Source organism: Chelonia mydas, chromosome 15, assembly GCF_015237465.2.
Source record: "Chelonia mydas isolate rCheMyd1 chromosome 15, rCheMyd1.pri.v2, whole genome shotgun sequence".
Taxonomy (NCBI): domain Eukaryota; kingdom Metazoa; phylum Chordata; order Testudines; family Cheloniidae; genus Chelonia; species Chelonia mydas.
This window is the reverse complement of record NC_057856.1, coordinates 24,150,161-24,167,509: the sequence shown is the minus strand read 5'-3', so window position 1 is coordinate 24,167,509 and position 17,349 is coordinate 24,150,161. Positions and strand designations below refer to the sequence as shown.

The window sequence follows — 17,349 nt, the reverse complement described above, 5'->3', positions numbered from 1 at the left end:
AATGCTGACGGACCAACTACATCATCATGGCCAAACACTTTCCTTTACAGCAGGTTCGACACACACTGAAGCAACAACTTGTAATTTGCATCCTTCGCTATTTTAGTGCAATTCTGGGTGTGGACACTTATTTCAGATTTTGAGCGTCCTATTGTGATTTAACTTGAAATCAGTTAAAAAATACTAATAAAATAACTTCTTAAATCAAAATAGGGAGCTTGTAATCCAAAGTAAGAGTGTACACACCCAGACTGGCACCAAAATAGCTAGCAGCGAGACTTACAACCAAGTTTGTTATTTCGGACAAAGGTGCGCGTAGGCCAACCTGCAGACTTTTTGATTTGTTACATTACATCCCTCTTCAGCAGGGAAGCCGTTAGGTGGAGACTGCAATGACTAATTCCCCATTTAACTTCTCTGATCCTCTCCAACAATTTACATCAACATGCTGGCATATATTTACCAATCCCCTTGATTTTGCTTGATTGGGTGTGAAGGTGACCTCCAACAGCCTGCTAAACTGGCAGGTCAGCGCTGAATGAGCGCCATGTCTAAGGGACATCTCTGGGATAGATTCATAGATGCCACGGCCAGGAGGGACCATAGTGATCATCTAGTCAGACCTCCTGTATAACACAGGCCATGGAACTTCCCCCAAAATAGGATGGTCTCAGACCCTAAGGAACAGGCACTTGTAGCAAGGGAGTTTTTGATTCAGACGCTAATGGGCTAGTTCACTAGAGATACAGCACTGTGGTTCCAGAACGCTAGCCTCGCAAAGGGTGAACTTCGGCCAGAGGTAGAGACATGCTGTGCTCAGCCGCTGAGCAGAGAGTCATGGACCAGATCCTGCACTTACTAAAGTCAACGGGAGTTTTGCCACTGACTTTGCTAGCTGCAAAATCAAGCCCATATAAGCATTATTTATTATTGTTTTAGGGTGGTGCCTGGGGCCCCAACGATGGATTGGACCCCCATTGTGCTAGACACTATACAAACACAGATCAAAAAGAGCTCACAATCTAAGTGTAAAACAACAGACTGAGACAGACAGACGGGGGAGCACAAGGAAACAAGATGCTATTGGTCAGCATGATAGGCTGTGTTCTCAGCACACCAGAAGCCTAACTATTGCCAAGTTTTGTAGGCATCACATGGCAAAGGAGAGTTAAGGAGAAAGCCAAAGGAGGACAACAAAGTAGCTTTGTGGATGTTTATGGGGAGCTCCTCCCAAGCGTGAGAGGCAGCATGAAGATGCACAGAGGTGCTTGTTTGAAAATTTAAGCTCAGTGGTTCCAAACATGAGCAGCTGAAGTCTCCCTCATAAAATTGAGTCTCAACAGAAGTGGTCCCTCCAGAGAAAGGATCGTTTTTGCCGGGCAGCGTGTAGGAAGCTCATAGTGAGCCACCTGTTCTGTGGAGAGGAGATTTCATTCCTTCACTCTTCAACTAGCGACTCTGTGCGGGGGAATTTAGTGCTCGCAACACACAAAGTTAAAATCTCCATAAAGTAAACCAATGCGCAACGCTGGGGCCCCTTGATATTTCCTGCTGATGCCCGCAACAACAGACCGTGTCTCTCAGAATGCCTAAACCTCCCCTTTGCTAGTCCTACCATGCAGGTTCCCCCACTCCTGCCCAGGTCATAATCATTCCTACAGCTATGAAACGGCACGGCATGAGCAGGTAAATTATGACATTAAGGAGGACACCACAGGAAATTGGATACATGGATGGGGGGGAACCCTTCCCACCCCATTGCCTATAGATTACTTGGGGCTTTACAGCGAGGGATGGAGGCAAGGCTAGGAAAGGAAATTTGCCAGAAGCTGGGACTGGATGACAGGGGACGGACCACTCAGATTGCCTTCTTCTGTTCATTCCCTCTGAAGCATCTGGCACCAGCCACTGTCAAAAGACAGGATACTGGGCTAGGCAGCCTTTTGGTCTGACTCAGCAGGGCCATTCTATGTTCTAATTGATCTGTTTACAGAAAATATCTGTGGGTTGACAGAAAATGAAAACCCCTCAAGCTAAGGTTTCCTTCGAGAGAGCAGGAGCTCCCGACACATTACACGGTTAAGCATACAAGTAATATGCATTTTCACCTTTAGCTAAAGGTCACAGAACATTCAATAAGCAATCCCTCCCTCCAAGAGCTGGCAAGACAGCAATTGACAAGACATCCACATATTATGCTGCTCCAGCTACTCATTAATGTGGAAAATGATCTGCTGTCCCCTTTTGCTTGGTCCACAATTCAGTGCACTTGGGAGCAAAGGGAGGAACCATTCATACAGCTGTTTTCAGATAAACACCATTGCTGAATTTGGCCTTAAAAAAGGAAAGGCTTTTGCCTTTCCCATTAAGAACACCCACACTTCTACAGAGATCGCATGTCATTTATTTTAAATAAAGCAAAAATGAGCTATACAGGGATGGTATAACGTACCAGACCAGTGGGCTCACTAGCATCCTGTCTCTCTGACAGTGGCCAGTACCAGATACTTCCCAGGAAGTTGGAAAAAACCTCTGAATTGGGCGATGATAAAATAACCTACCTACCTATATAGGAAATTTCTTCTTAACCCCACATATTAGAGGTTAGTTTATACTCCTAAGCATGAGGATTTATGTCCCTTCCAAATTTGGGGGTTTTTTTTGGCAGGCAGGGGGCTGTTCCTTTTTCTTAAACCCTTAACTAAAGGAACTCTGCATGTTCTCATTAGACATATAAATGTCCAGTCCTCTTTCAAATTCTGAACTCATGGTCTTAATGATACCTTGTGGCAAAGATATCCATAAAACACGTAACCTTTTTTTAATTTGAAGTTCTCTGCCTTTCTGTTTTTGTGCCCTTGTTTTTGCATCATGAGAAAGGTAAATAGAAGTGCCCAATTTACCTTCTCTATACCACCCATTGTTTGGCATGCTTTTATCACGCCCCCTCTTATTTGCCGCATCTTTAAACAAATCTCTCTTCCTCTGAAAGTCTCTCTGAGCCTGAAACCATTTTAAGGCTAATTTCTGAACCACCACCTCCGCCCCCCGTTTCTACAAGGCTCTTTTCAACAGCAGATATGGGGGTCAAGGTGTGTGAATGCAGGACCACTGACAGACAAAGCTATGGATTTACTTGTATTATGGTCACAGCTAGACATCCAAGCACCGTAGTGCTAAACACCGTACAAACGTAAGAACCGAACAGTCCCTACCAATGTAATCAAAAATATCCTGCAGGCAGCCTAAGTAGTCATGAATTTACCTAGGGTTAGGACCCTATTCTTGCAAAATATGTCAGAGGATGTAGCAAACCTGAATCAAAATATCATTAAAAGCAGACACTTATTAGCACCGGGGCAGGTTTGTTCCTCCGCCATCTCCTTCCAAACTAGCTCGTACTAGACAGACAGCCCATGACAAAAAAGTGACCTGGCCAAGACATGCAAGCAAGCTCCACGCTGGGGTTAATACCACACTGCAGGAAACTTCAAAGCAAACAACTGCATCTTCCCTCCCCAATAGTCCTAACCAGAGATGAGCTCTGTCCCTACTGCCATGGTCAGGTGCCAGGTGACAGCTCTGCCAAGTGAGAGATGTGCATTTGCAAACAGAGCACAAGGAGATCACACAGGAAGAGGTTTCTGAGAAATGCCGCACCCTCCACCTTGTTAAGGGAGACAAGGTAGCTTTGACGAGGCCGTGGCGGAGACTGCGTGGGTGGGAAGAGGGGGAAAGACTCCTCTGTATTCACTAAGTAGGAAATGATCCTTTTGGGTTCCCATCTGCAGCCTCAAACAAGGCCTCTCCAGCTCCTAAACACCTCAGCAGTATCATATAACTCTGGAAGATTTAATGTGGCTGTAAAAATAGCCTTTAGAAGCTGAGCCAGCAAACTGCTCCAACCTTAACTCAGCAGAATAAAAACAGCATTCATGCCAGCCAGCGAGGAAGGGCAGGCTGGAAAAAAATCTAGCACTCATGTTTCAACTTGCATCCAACACAACTGGTTGGTTTCACTTTATTAGATGGTGCCACAAAAGGAAAAGCAAAGCTGGTTTGGAAGATATAAGAAGTCGAGCCCACGGTCCTGAGCATTCGCTCATTTCTGGGGTCACACTCAAAGTGGACTCTCTTTGAAGGCTCTGAAATGATTGCAAACCTGGTGTGTTTCTCCGCGCCCCCATCCCCTCCAGCCTCCACCCCCATGTCTAGTTTCTGATCAGGACAGAATTTGCCCCTTCACTCCACTGCACATGGCATCCTTGTGAAACTGCGCTGCCCTGGGGTGTATAAGCTGCATGCTGCCACAGCCAATAAGGGGTCCAGCGACAGAGTAGCTCCTTCCCCCATCTGTGGCTAATCGGCTGACCGGCAAAGGTTAGGATACAGAGCTGCAGCCTGGGCAGAAGGGCTCCAGAGCCTGCTTGACAGGCTAATGACCACCCCCCGTAAGAAAAGCAAACTGACAGGAAGCCGCCCAACGAGCAGGACCCAAAATTCCCCTGAGGACTGGGGTGAGACCGCGGGGGGGGGGGGGGGGGGGGGAGAGCGGGGGAAGGGGACGATGGGGGGGACCCCACCCGCCAAGAGGGTTTCCCTTCTCCTGCTCTCCCCCAGCAACAGTGAGACTTGACATTAGGATGCTGCTGCCAAGCCGTGGAGGAATACACACAAGTATTTGAGGAGGGTGGGAGCTGAGCTGGAAGGCGAAGAGCGCCAGTTCGTCAAGGCCTAGGGTACTTGCCAGAGGCCAGCAGAGAGATGAGAGCGCCGAGCCCCTCTCGTGCCCCCACACAGCGGGCGCGGAAGGGAGAACTGTGTCGAGACTCACACGTGTGTCTCGGTTACCGAAGACGAAAAGCCTCCTTGTGGAATGTAAAAGAGGGCAGAAGAAAGGCCCCAAGCAACCCCGTACAAGCAAAGAAACAGAGCCGAAAGCCCATCCCTTCCCCTCACCTTACTTGGCTTTCTACCGCAGAGCTTTCCCGACCCCTTCCCAGACACTCCCATGGGTGCTGTGCTCCTGAAGAGCAGCAGAGTGGGGGAAGAACAAAACTTTCAGCCTCACATCGACATTTCCTGGATTTGGAGGCTTTGCAGTCAGGGCAGTTCAATGGGATTCCCTGTTACAAAGCTAACCCTGAAACAAGGTCACCTCAGCCCGCCTACACTAAAACACGCTATAAACGCCTTCGTAACTGTGGTCCACTTGCTATGACTCACCAAGGGGCTGGCTCCAAAGAGCAGCCTGACAAGTATGCTCTATGCTCCGACACCTAATAAGATTAGTTCAAGCAACTTGTGCCGATGGAAGCTGTTCCACTACGGAAAGTCTTTTCCATTTCGATCTTAAATCTCAAACATTCAAAGATCCAGGAGGAGTGAGCTGGGGTAGGGGTGACAGTACAGAGCAGCGGGATTCGGATGGGTTAACCCTTCCTAGCTCTGGGTCATCAAATAGAAGCGCTGTCTTGCATGGCTTCTGGATAATAGGATTAGGAAAAACAGCTTTGCTAGCAAACACCACTAAGAAAAGACAACTGATTCACATGCAAACGACTTCTTCAGGACATAGCCTAGATTCTCCCACGCCCAAAAACCCAGCCTGCTTCCCTCTGTGTCAGACGTGGCTATCCCAAATGACTTTCCAATCCTCCGGTGTGCCCCATGAGAGTTTTGGGCTGATTGAGTAGTGCGGTCTAGTGCTTTGAGCAGGAGGGACTCAGAGCCAGGAGTCCAGACTTTGATCCTTGAGTACATTCCTTGCCTGAGTGTATTTCCCAGTTTAACAGAAGACAAGGCCTTTCATCTACAGGAGAAGAGAAAAACCTAAGAGCTGGGGGGAGGCTGTATTAAAAAAAACAGCACGGATTCCCCTCTCTTTCACCATCACAATATGCAGCATCCTCCCCAAGCCAGAAGCCCTACAAAGAGAGGGGTCTCGGCTACCTGACTGAAAAGCAAACAGTAGGTTTATTAGATGGCAGCCCCCTTGGCACGGCTGCCTGCCTGCCCTGGAGGAAATCACAAGAGTTCTCAAACAAACATAAGTGCGGCGGGTCAGGCTTGCTGGGAAGCGATACGTTGGCATTCGTGGAAGGATGCCAGCCACCTCATGATTCAGCACACATTGTAAAAGCCGAGCCAGAAAGGGACAGAGGCAGAGTCCTTGAACTCCACACATGTGGTTAACCGCACTTCCCCTCCACTCCCAACGCCTGCTCGTGTTCCTTTAACCAATTGTGTTCTCTCCGGGACAACAAACGACCCACCAAGCTTCTGAGAATACAGCCATGAACTGGAGCCCTGAGCAGCACTGAGGCAGGTGGCCAAGTAGGAGAGGGGGAGAAGTTATAGCCACCCTGAGGATGGAGAAGAGAGAGAACAGATGAGAGAGGCAAGAAGAAATCCCATTAGGAGAGAGGGAAGTGTGCTTCGATTCGCTTCGACACCCCACCTCAGCGGAAGCCATTAAATCCAAATCACTGTCCCTTACAACAGGGCCACGCAATCCTACGCCCATCCCAAGGGAAGTGAGAGGTCTGCCTTACCGCATGTGTCCGACTGATCTGAACTGGATAGGACATGGCGTGAGGGGGATAGCGCGGCTCAGTGGCTCGCCAGTTCTGTGTCACGGGCTGAGTAGATCCAGACATGGCAAAGAAGCAGATGGGAGGTTCTTCTTCTTTGAATCTCGGCCTCAAAGAACTAGGAAATCCAAAAGCTCCTCTTCATTATGCGCCTGTTGGCCACGTCACCCTACAAGTGCAAGGAAACAGGAAAGCAGAAGATTAAAACTTGCTCAAACCACAGTCCAGCTAAACAACAAAGTCAAGCCACAAATGGTTTCTAAAACCTCACTGCCTTATATTTTCTTAAAAGGACTTTTCGTCACATCAGAGCATGACTGCCTTGTTCCTTTAACGAAGGAACATTCCAACCGTACGAAAGCCCAAATAAGAGTTTATTTTTATTGATTTATCCATAGGCATTTCTACTGAGCACATCACTGTGGTACGCAGCACCTGACAAAATCTTAACACGGTACAACTCTGATCCTGCAAACGGACCCATGCAGTCAGCTTGCTTGGGTTCCATTGCCTATAACAACATTCTGCCTGCATGGATCAGGGCCTACGTCTCAAAACATCCAAGTACGGGTGGGAGGTGACCTGTTCCCACCGGTGGAGACTGAAGTGGTAACTACTTCACTCTGAGTAGGAGGCAGCCACTGTATAATAGGTGTAAATGGGCTGAAAGGAACTGAAAATGGAGACTGAGCTGTCAAGAAGAGAATCTATGGGGAACTGGTGAGAACCCTTTGAGTCATTTCAAACTTGACTGGGAAAACGCTGGAGAACATGCTTTGTTCGTGAGCCGTTGGGAGATAGACAAGAGGACATCATTATTCCCACCTCTCAAGTCCATCCTCACACTCAGCCTTCAAATCCCCCATTAAAACCTCACTCACTTCTTTCACTGCCTCCACTCTAGCACCATCCCGATCATCCATTTCAAAATCTAGGATTTCAAGCTCCACAGACAGTATATGCTGTGGGCCACTTGTATTTGTAGTTACCCATAGGGATGTAAAATAGTGAACGGTTAACTGATCAGCATTAATCTTACCGGTTAACCCAGCCTAACTGTTAACCCCCAGCCCAAGCCGCGCCAGCTGACCACCCCCAGCCGCAGCCCCGGACCAGGCTGGCCAACCCCAAGAGCAGCCCCAGCCCCGCGTTCGCTGGCCGGAGCAGCCCCAGCCCCTCTCCCTTTCATCAGAGTTGTGTTTGCAGGAAGGTCGACTTTTATTCTCTTTTAAAGTGCTTCATAAATGATGATGCTATGTAAACATTACATGAACACCACACACCTTTGATCTAAGTCACTGGGACCCGTATCAAATACCAGGAAATGCACCCCAGCACCGGGTGTATTTTTGCAAGCATTCCACTCACCCACTTCTTGAACGGAATCTCAGATGTTACACTTCCTTTTTCAGCCACAATGAAAAAAAACCCAACCCGTGAGAGAATCTCCCCCCCACCCCAAAGAGCGATTTACAAGTTGTTGATTTTTATAGACACTTTAAGTGGTTTGTTTGGAGAGGTTTTTAAGCCCCGCTTTGTCAGGATTTCAACTCAAAGTAACTAATGTCTTAATGCTGCCCTCTATTACCAGCCGTTTAAGAGGCATTAAGCATTATTCCCGTATTAGCTGTTAAATTATACAAAGCATAAATTTCCACCACTGCCTGGATTCAGCAAACGTTGCCATTGCAGTGGTGAACCCTTTATGTGCAGAACTGCAGTTTATTTATGTGCAAAAGAAATCAACATGTTATTCCAACCCATCTCCGCACATAGTAACCCCACACCCGAAGATACCTAGATCTCAGCTGGGGTATCCATTTGTGCCTAGGGTTTTGCGAGTATTGCAAGATGTATAGATCCCGGCCACCAGCACACAGGGAGCAGCACAGAACGTTCACAGTGCTGTAAATTGCAACTCAGCCCCTTTCAAACTGCTCCTGGCCACTGCTATAGACAAGAGCACCGCATGCCCAACCCAGTGTCTGTTTCAACCGAAACAGCAGTTAGCGTGCACAAAATATAAATAAATAAATAAAAGCAGTGGGGAGAAGGGGAGAGAAGAGAGGAAGTTGCTTTTTCTCCTTGGGACCGCAGATCGGCCCTGACAATAAACCACTTTGCTATCTGCTGCAGGCAGATACGCCGCGGTCACAGGAATGCCTCTGCCTCGTTTATTTGCCCATTTCCAGGCATCCTTCACAAATGCATGCCCGTTGGGGCTGACATCAAAACAGCCAGTGACCACCAGCGTGCTGGATGCTGCACTGAGCAAATTGCCCTGCTGGCTAGAAGCACCCTGACATTCCTGCTGTCACCACAACTGCAAGGCACAGAAAGAATCTGCTGCCAAGAATCAGTGGCCAAGCAATGACCAGATTGGCGGGGGAAGGAAGATGTTCAGGTGAGCGTTGCAATGAATGATAATGATCTGCAGTCCTCGGAGGTCCTCCCAACCCCCTTAATAAGTGGGTATTCTACAGTAACCGGGGGGGGGAGACGGGGAAGAGAGAAGGGGGAGAACACATGCCAAGAAAGTTGCCAAGGTCCCACGGAAATGCAGAATCAGGAAGAGAAGCCAGGAGTCTCAACTGCCAAAGTTCCCTGCTCTAACTGGTAAAGAACAGCTTCCCCTGCACACCTGCAGCTCACTAACTCACTGCAAAGGAGGCTAGTCCCCTTCCCTCCTCCCAGTCTCCTGGTGTATTCACAGAAGAAAAAGTTGACCTGCAATCCTTGTCTTATGAAGGCATCTGGAGCCTTAAATTCCCACTCCTCCCCCACAAAAGGAGAAAATTTTACTATCCAGGAACTCGATGCTATTCAATGGAACTGACCCTGCAGACCAGGAAAGCCCCTGCAGACCAAGGGGGAAATTTAAAGCACCCAAACGGCAGCAGTCATTCATTTATACTTCCATTCTGACTAACTTCTGCTTGCTGTTGCAACTGGATACCACGCTAGTTTTCACTCCCTGTCCTGAACTATGGGTATGTCTACACTGCCACGTTGCAGCACTGTGACGTGGGCAGTGTAGACATGCTTTATCGCCGGGGGAGAGCTCTCCCGGCAATAAAAAACAAAACAAAACCCACCCCAAACAAGGGGTGGTCCACACTCCCAACAATGAAGTGCTGTCTATATCGGCGCTTTTCAGCGCTAAAACTTTTGTCCCTCAGGGGGGTGTTTTTTCACATCCCTGAACGACTAAAGTTTCAGCACTGAAAATGGCAGTGTAGACACAGCCTAATACGCCATGTCCCTGCTGCACTGTTGAACAGCTGGTTCCTTCACCCACCACTGAAACGCAGCAACCTCTAAGGCGGAAGGAATTCCATGCGTGGGTGAATACTGGTGGGCAAATTTTGATCCATTCATACCTGGACAACCCCCACTGACTTCACTGGGCTTGCCAGGATGCACCCCCAGAGGAGCTCATAAAGCTTGTTGGGTTGAAAGTCCCCATAGAAATTTAAGATCCTCTCCTAGCAACTGATTCAAACTCTGTCATCTATGAGTTGGCAGCCTCCAAAGAGTTAATGCAGACAATTGCATTGCAGGCTTCAGGGAGCCTTATGCGGTTAGTGGCTTTCAGTACTTCAACTGTTTCACTCAAACCTATGCTGGCTCAACAGGTGGATTGCTCAATGCCATCACAGCTGCCTGTATTAAAGAAATGGGATGACTTTTTGCCAATCCGATCAAAGTTTAAACCAACTTTAAAACTCCGCACCAACTGGGATGATGCAGCGTGCGAAGTTTTAACACAGGGCCCTAGTGATCACCTTTAAAAGCATTTCAAGTTTGCCTGTGCACTGACTAACGTTCCTGCAGTACTCGAGATAGTTGCTGAACTTCCCTATACGTTGTGTACTATGTACCTTGGCAAATTCATGGTCATGCTTTTGTGTTTGGGAGGGAATGTATCGACCAACTCTGCCCTAGACAAAGGTGTTAACCTGCTTGAAGACGGCAATGGGCAAGTACATTTACATATCACGTAAACAAAGTAACAAAGCTAACAAGCTGAGGAAGAAGCAGTTTAGTGAGCGGGGAGGGGGGGGCGCGACAGACAGCATCTGCACCACCAGATGGTCTTCCTGGCCCTTGAGACAAAGGCCATGGAACTGGAAAACCTGAAGGGGAACAAAAAGACACTCTAGGTGATCCATCAACCACTGAGGGAACACAGAGCAGTGCTCTCTGAGCCTGGGCATGGTGGATGCCCTTGGCCTGTAGGGCAGGAGAAACTTGCTAGAAGTAAGTTTTTGGTCACTAGAAAGGAGGTTGTGTTTGGTCTGTAACCTTTTTCCTGTCTCGGTGATCTCTGCTTAGTATCACACAATCTTTGTTAATAAACTTATTCTTAGTTTTACTCTAAAGCAGAGCTCCGTGCGGCTATAGTGGCGAGTCCCTAGCTAACCGAACAAGCTGATGTATACACGGTCTCTTTGGAAGCAGCAAACATCACTTTCTGTGAGTATCCGGTGAGAGGGACTGGACACCACAGAAAGGGAAAACGGAGGAAGTGGGGTTCACCCATTGCTAGGGCTGGTTAATGTTAAGGCGGGCAGAGTCTCACGTCTGCTGGCCAGACAGACAGACAGACAGCTGAGCGGCAGCACAGCTCCCGCCGGCAGAGGCAAAGGAGTAAGACGGTGGCTTAGGGTTCTGGGCTCTCTGAGGAGAGTGTCACACACACCAACAGGCAGCAAAATGGAAAGGGAAATCAAATTACCCCCATGCAGCTAGTGTCCCAGCCTTTCAGACCAAACCATTAGATTACCGCTGTCTCTCCTTATTTTGACCTGGAGCAGACATTGTCTCACAAGAAAAGTATTTCTCTCCCATACTGACAGCCTCCATCAGGGACCATTTTAACCGCAGACCTGCAATAGCCATTACGGCTTTAGGTTGGGACAGATTTACAACCTCTGATTAGAAACAGTGGAAAGTGAAGTTTGCCAGCACGTCTGGCACAGGACTATGACTGCAGAGCTGCGCAATGGGCAGCTTCAGTCTAAAGAGTCTCCTGCATCCATTTACATGCACCCGTTTGGCAGGATCAGCAGAATTATGCCCCTGTTCTGACACTTAAACTCCTTTTCGTTATAAGCAGGCCATGCGCCATTGCATTCGGAGGGATGTGTGGACAGCCTTGTGGCCGCAAGTGCATGGCAAAGAAGAGCCAGCTTTGATTACATCAGTGGCCTCCAAACTGTGGGGTGCACCCTCCTACAGGGGGCACAGCAGGGCCCAGGCCAGCCCCCACAGGGGGCAGGAAGGGAGTGCCCCCCAGCCCCACTTTTCCCCCAACTCTGCTCTGGCCCCAGCCCAGCCACGGCCAACTGCCCATTCCCACCGCAGCCCAGCTGCGGCTCCACTCCTGGCCCTGGCCCCACCTCGGTTCCGTTCCCAGCCCAGCCCCAGGCTCCCCCCGAGGGTATATTCCTGGCCTGCCACGGACACATTATGTGCATTTGGGTAAACCAGTTAATCACTCTGTGCCTCGGTCTATCCATCCACAAGATGAGGCTAGTGAGACCCACCCACCTTAAGGAGGATGCCAATTTATTCACATTTGTAAAAAAGTCTTGAGATCCTTCAATTAATGTGTGCTCCATAAGTTCTCAAACTTTTTAAAGCAAAGATGAACTGAAATAAGGATCATAGAATGCTCTGTTTCTTAAAGAGCCCAAGAGTGCTCACCTCACAGGAATCTGCGCTCCCTACTATGAAATGACGTGGCTGTGTTTCCGAGCTGAACACAACATATTGTGGTCAGACCTTCCACGGCCTGTAATGTCATTAGTGCAGTCATTGTACTTCTACAGCCAGTGATCAAAACCAGATCTTGGACAGGTTAAAATCATGACTGATGTTTTCCTTTAAAGACTAGTGCATGAAGAAATAATTGAGGTACAATGAAGTGTGTTTAGAGGGGTTTCCAAAGAAATGCTTCATGATGAAATGATCATAGATCTCTCTATTCAATATGTGCATGAAAGTTCCTTGGAAGACCGTCAACATTATATACAAAATGTGTACATGTAATGTAGCTCCTAAATCCTTTGGATTGAAAAGCAGGCTGGCTGGCATAAACCTAGGGCTGTATGCACAGCAAAAAAGACCCAAAGGTAACACAGAGGGCATAACAAACAAACATTCACCAGGAACAGAGCCTTGTGGGTTAGACACTAAAAACACACATGTAGAATATTAGAAATCAAGATTGCCCAAAAGCTGCATATGATATGGATAAAATAAATGCTTTTTCATGCCTAAGGTGGCACATGCAGGGGTTTACCTACACATTTTTCCACTTTTAAAGGTATTTTTATTCGTAGCTCCTAAGAGAAGAGTATGGAAAGTGAAAAGAACACCAGGTCTGGACTCTGCGTTTGCCAATTTAATTGCCAAAAAAGCTGAAGCCTACCTTCCCCCTTTGCAAAATAGAACAAAGTAGTAATGGCAATACCACCATCTTCCTCCTGGGAGGGCCCTGCCGCAGTACAGAGCAATACCATGCACAGTACCATGCACAGATCCCAGAGCTTGCTGCAAGCAAGGAGGATCAGAAGCCCTGATCCAGGATAGCTAAGGGAAAGTATGATCTAGCGGCCAAAGCATGGAACTAGGACCCGGGGGCTACTGACTATTAATTGTTCTGTGCCTTTATTTAAAATCACCACATATCACACCCTGCCATAATCAACATAAACACTGCAATATTATTCTTCTAAAGCATGGTGTTGTGGATCATTATTATAAAGTACTTTTGGGGTAGGAACAGGGACCTGGTAACTTATTTGCTCTCTCCAACTTCATTTCCCCATTGGGGTGATGCAGAGGTCTTCCAGGGGGTACATCAACTCATCTAGTTGCTAGTTTTACAACAGGCTACGTAAAAAGCACTAGCAAAGTCAGTACAAACTAAAATTTCATAAAGTGACTTGTTTATACTACTCTATATATTATACACTGAACTGTAAGTACAAGATTTATATTCCAATTGACTTATTTTATAATTATATGGTAAAAATGAGAAAGTCAGCAGGAACAGGGTGCTGTGACACTTTTGTACTTCTACGTCTGATTTTGTAAGCAAGTAGTTTTTAAGTGAGATGAAACTTGGGGGTACGCAAGACAAATCAGAGTCCTGAAAGGGGGTACAGTAGTCTGGAAAGGTTGAGAGCCACTCGTGTAATGGGATATCACCAAATTAACAGGGCAATGTTTACAAAGGGCTTTGAAGATGAACTGCCTATCAGAGGCTGCCTCTCCCCACAAATTATATTGCCACAGCCATGGTCAAAAGAAATGCTCCATCTGGAGCACCAGTCGGTATAAAAGGGGAGGGAGCTGCCAGCAGAGGAATCTTAGTGACTTTTCCTCCAGGGCAGATTGGAAGAGGTCCCGAGGGTTTTTCACCTTCCTCTGCAGCATTGGGCACGGGTCACTTGCTGGAGGATTCTCTGCACCATGAAATCTTTAAACCATGATTTGAGGACTTCAGTAGCTCAGACATAAGTGAGAGGTTTATTGCAGGAGGGGGGGGGGAGGGGGGGGAGGAGCGGGGAAGAGAGATTCTGTGGCCTGCACTGTGCAGGAGGTCAGACTAGATGATCATAATGGTCCCTTCTGACCTTAATATCTATGAATCTATGCCGGGGATGCTAAGGAACAATTCTGGCTCTTAACTCATGCAAAAATCCCTTTGACTTCAAAGAGTGCTGGGGAGGTTAAGATTTCGCCTTAAGAGACAACAACACAATGGCTAACTCAACGGGTAAATTAGGGAATAAGACAACAAACAATTGCTGTTGGGTTTTCCCAACGTATTTGCCTATTAAACAAAAACCTCATCCCATTTCCTTTTCTCTACAGTGAGCTGAACGTGTATGGGACAGTCAGTTTTCATGTCCATTTCTCTCTCTTGGCAAGCATACCGTGCAGCAAGTTGTAACTCAAATCTCCCAAGGACGCAGTTAGTGCATCGGGCACTTTGGAGTCTTTCAAATCATTGGCAAGAGTGCTGAGTCGGGGTCCATAAATGTTACTAAGGACAAGACAGTCTCAGCTGAGCCATGTCTGGATTTTATCCTCAAGGAGACCAAATACATACCAATGTCTCTTTTTGTCACTAATTAATAAATAGAGGCATCTCTCAAGAGCGTGCAGGTTATATGGGACCACTTCTCAGATGCACACAGTTTCCATTCAGAAAATCTGGTTTATATATTGGCAGCTGACAAATAGGACTTACCCTAGGTCATGCAGCACATCAGAGACACTTAAGGAAAGAAGCCAGTTGTCCCAGTTCTAAGTACTAGATAATTTTTTTTTCCATCATGACACAAATTCATGATGAAATGGTTATGTCCCAAAATGAAAGGTGGCACCTCTACCAACACGTATCACGGCTGAAAGCAGCAAACAGGGATTTTAGCCAGCATCGCGCCTTTTAAACCTTTCCAGCTCAGGCTTGGTCTACACTACAAATTTAGGTCAACATAAGCCGCATTAAGTCGATCTAATAATGTATGTATGTGTCTACACTACGGAGTCCCTTCCACCAACCTAAGTGTCCTGTAAAGTTGACTTCTGTACTCCACCTCCGCGAGAGGCGTAGCGCTTGATTCGATATCCACGGGGCGACACGGAGATAGAGTAGACACTGCAGTGAGTAATTCGAATTGGCCCCCACAGTGCTTAGCTGTGACCATTCTGGAGAGTGCTTTCAACTCCACTGCACATCAGCCAGTACACAGGAAACAGCTGCTCCCCTGTTAAAGGCCCAGGAACTTTTGAATTTTCATTCCCTGTTTGATCAGTGTGGAGAGCTTGCGCGCACAGCTGATCATGGAGACTCAAGGCCGCAAACACACTTCAGCATGGAGTACACAGGAGGTGTGGATCTTATTGCTGTGTGGGGGAGAAGAGTCTGCGCAGGCAGGGCTCCCATCCAGCAGAAGAAACTCAGACATCTATTGCAAGATTGCGTGAGGCACAGAGGGAAGGGCTACACCAGGGTCACGCAGCAGTGCTGCGTGGAAGTAAAGGAGCTTCGGCAAGCGTACCAGAAGACAAGGGAGGCGAACAGTCGTTCTGGTTCTGCCTCACAGACATGCCACTTTTATGAGGAGCTGCATGCGATTCTCAGCGGTGACCCCACCACTGCCCCAAAACCCTCTGTGGATACCTTCCAGGAGCCCCAAGCAACAACGAGGAGGATATCGTTGAGGAGAAGGAGGTGGACGTGGTGAGGCAGGCAAGCGGAGGATCCATTCTCCCCGACAGCCATGAACTGTTTGCAACTCTGGAGTCCATCCCTTCACAGGACTAGTTGGCGGCGGAGCGTGATGCTGGGGGTGGGGGTGGAGGGGGGGAGAGGCACCTCTGGTGAGTCCACATTTCCAAATCAAACTGTAGGGGTTACATGCTATTACATTTTATGTTTAATCTGAACCAAAAAAAAAAAAAAAAGGTAGGTGTAGTGGGTATCAATGGCCACTCCAGCTACGCAGAGGGTGCTCGCCGAAAAAGACTGTTTATGTGCACAGGGATGGCCCAGGAATCCTCCATGGAGATCTCTAGGAAGCTATCCTGGAGGTACACTGCAATCCTTTGCAGAAGGTTTCTGGGAAGGGCTGCCTTATTTCGTCCACCATGATAGGACACTTTCCTGTGCCACTCTAGTATTAAATCTGCTGGCATCCCTGCAGCACACAGCATTGCAGCATAAGGACCAGGTCTCTACCCAGATGCTTGCAGCATCTCCCTTGCTGCCTCTGTTACCCTCAGGACAGTGATATTGCATAAGGTCACCCGGGGACACGGGGGAAGTTTTCAGTGAGAGCCCTTAAAACCACAAACCATTCAACAAGTAATCCGCCCCATTGATGAAATCTGGGTCACACAACCAGACTTTCCTACATGTGCCATGATTGTGGTCGGAAGGGATGACCATGTATTGCAAGCAGCATTGAGAAAATAAAAAGGCGGGGGGGAGGGGGGAAATGGGGGTGGCAGCTTCCTGTTTGTCTCCCTTCCCCCTCAACCCGGTGCCGCTTTTGTAAAAAACAAACTAACTAACTAACTATCTGTGGAGCTTTACACTGGTGTCTGTCCCCAAGCACCATCCAGGTTGCTGGGGGAAAGGGGGCTTTTCTCAAGTTCCAACTGGCGATTCTAACGACGTCTTCACAAAAGCAGCAGCAGCACAAGACCTCTTGCCCATGTCTCCGTGGCCTTACTCACCATGGCTAGAGCAGCAAACCAAATCTTGCAATAGCCAATGGTTGTGATTACGTTGTGGCTTGCAGTGAAGTGTATTGGAGGGGTGTATTTTTAAATTTTAAAAATTAACCTTGCACCAGTATGAACTGTCAATGCTACTCTTGTGCTTTGCATTCCTTGCAGCTGAAACCTTGTCCATCAGCGCATCCTCCACACCAGGACAGAGACTTCCCCAGATCAGAAGGCAGAAAAAGACGACTTGGGAGGACACGTTCAAGGAGTTAATGTGTGCCTCTGAGAGTGACAAGACGTAGCTCAGAGCATGGAGGATTACGCTGTCCGAGAACCTGGACATGGACAGGGAGGACAGGAGAGCATGCAGGGAACAAGAGCATGCCACCCAGCAAGAGATGCTGTGGGTTATGAAGGAGCAATCAGACACGATGAGGCATCTGCTTGAGGTTCAAGAAAGGCAGCTGGATGCTAGAGTCCCTCTGTAGCCTATGCTGAACCTGCT

General features: G+C 47.9%; 1 protein-coding gene across 47 annotated transcripts in view; it reads right to left on the bottom strand.

Moving 5' to 3' along the window:
- NCOR2 (nuclear receptor corepressor 2) overlaps positions 1-17,349 on the bottom strand; it is a 397,818-nt gene that overhangs the window by 285,125 nt on the left and 95,344 nt on the right. For all 47 annotated transcript variants that reach the window (XM_037879169.2, XM_037879168.2, XM_037879164.2 and 44 more), the window contains one exon: positions 6,555-6,762. In XM_037879169.2, the coding sequence (XP_037735097.1) occupies positions 6,555-6,659 (105 nt within the window). In that variant the 5' untranslated portion in view covers positions 6,660-6,762. The remainder of the gene's footprint in view (positions 1-6,554; positions 6,763-17,349) is intronic.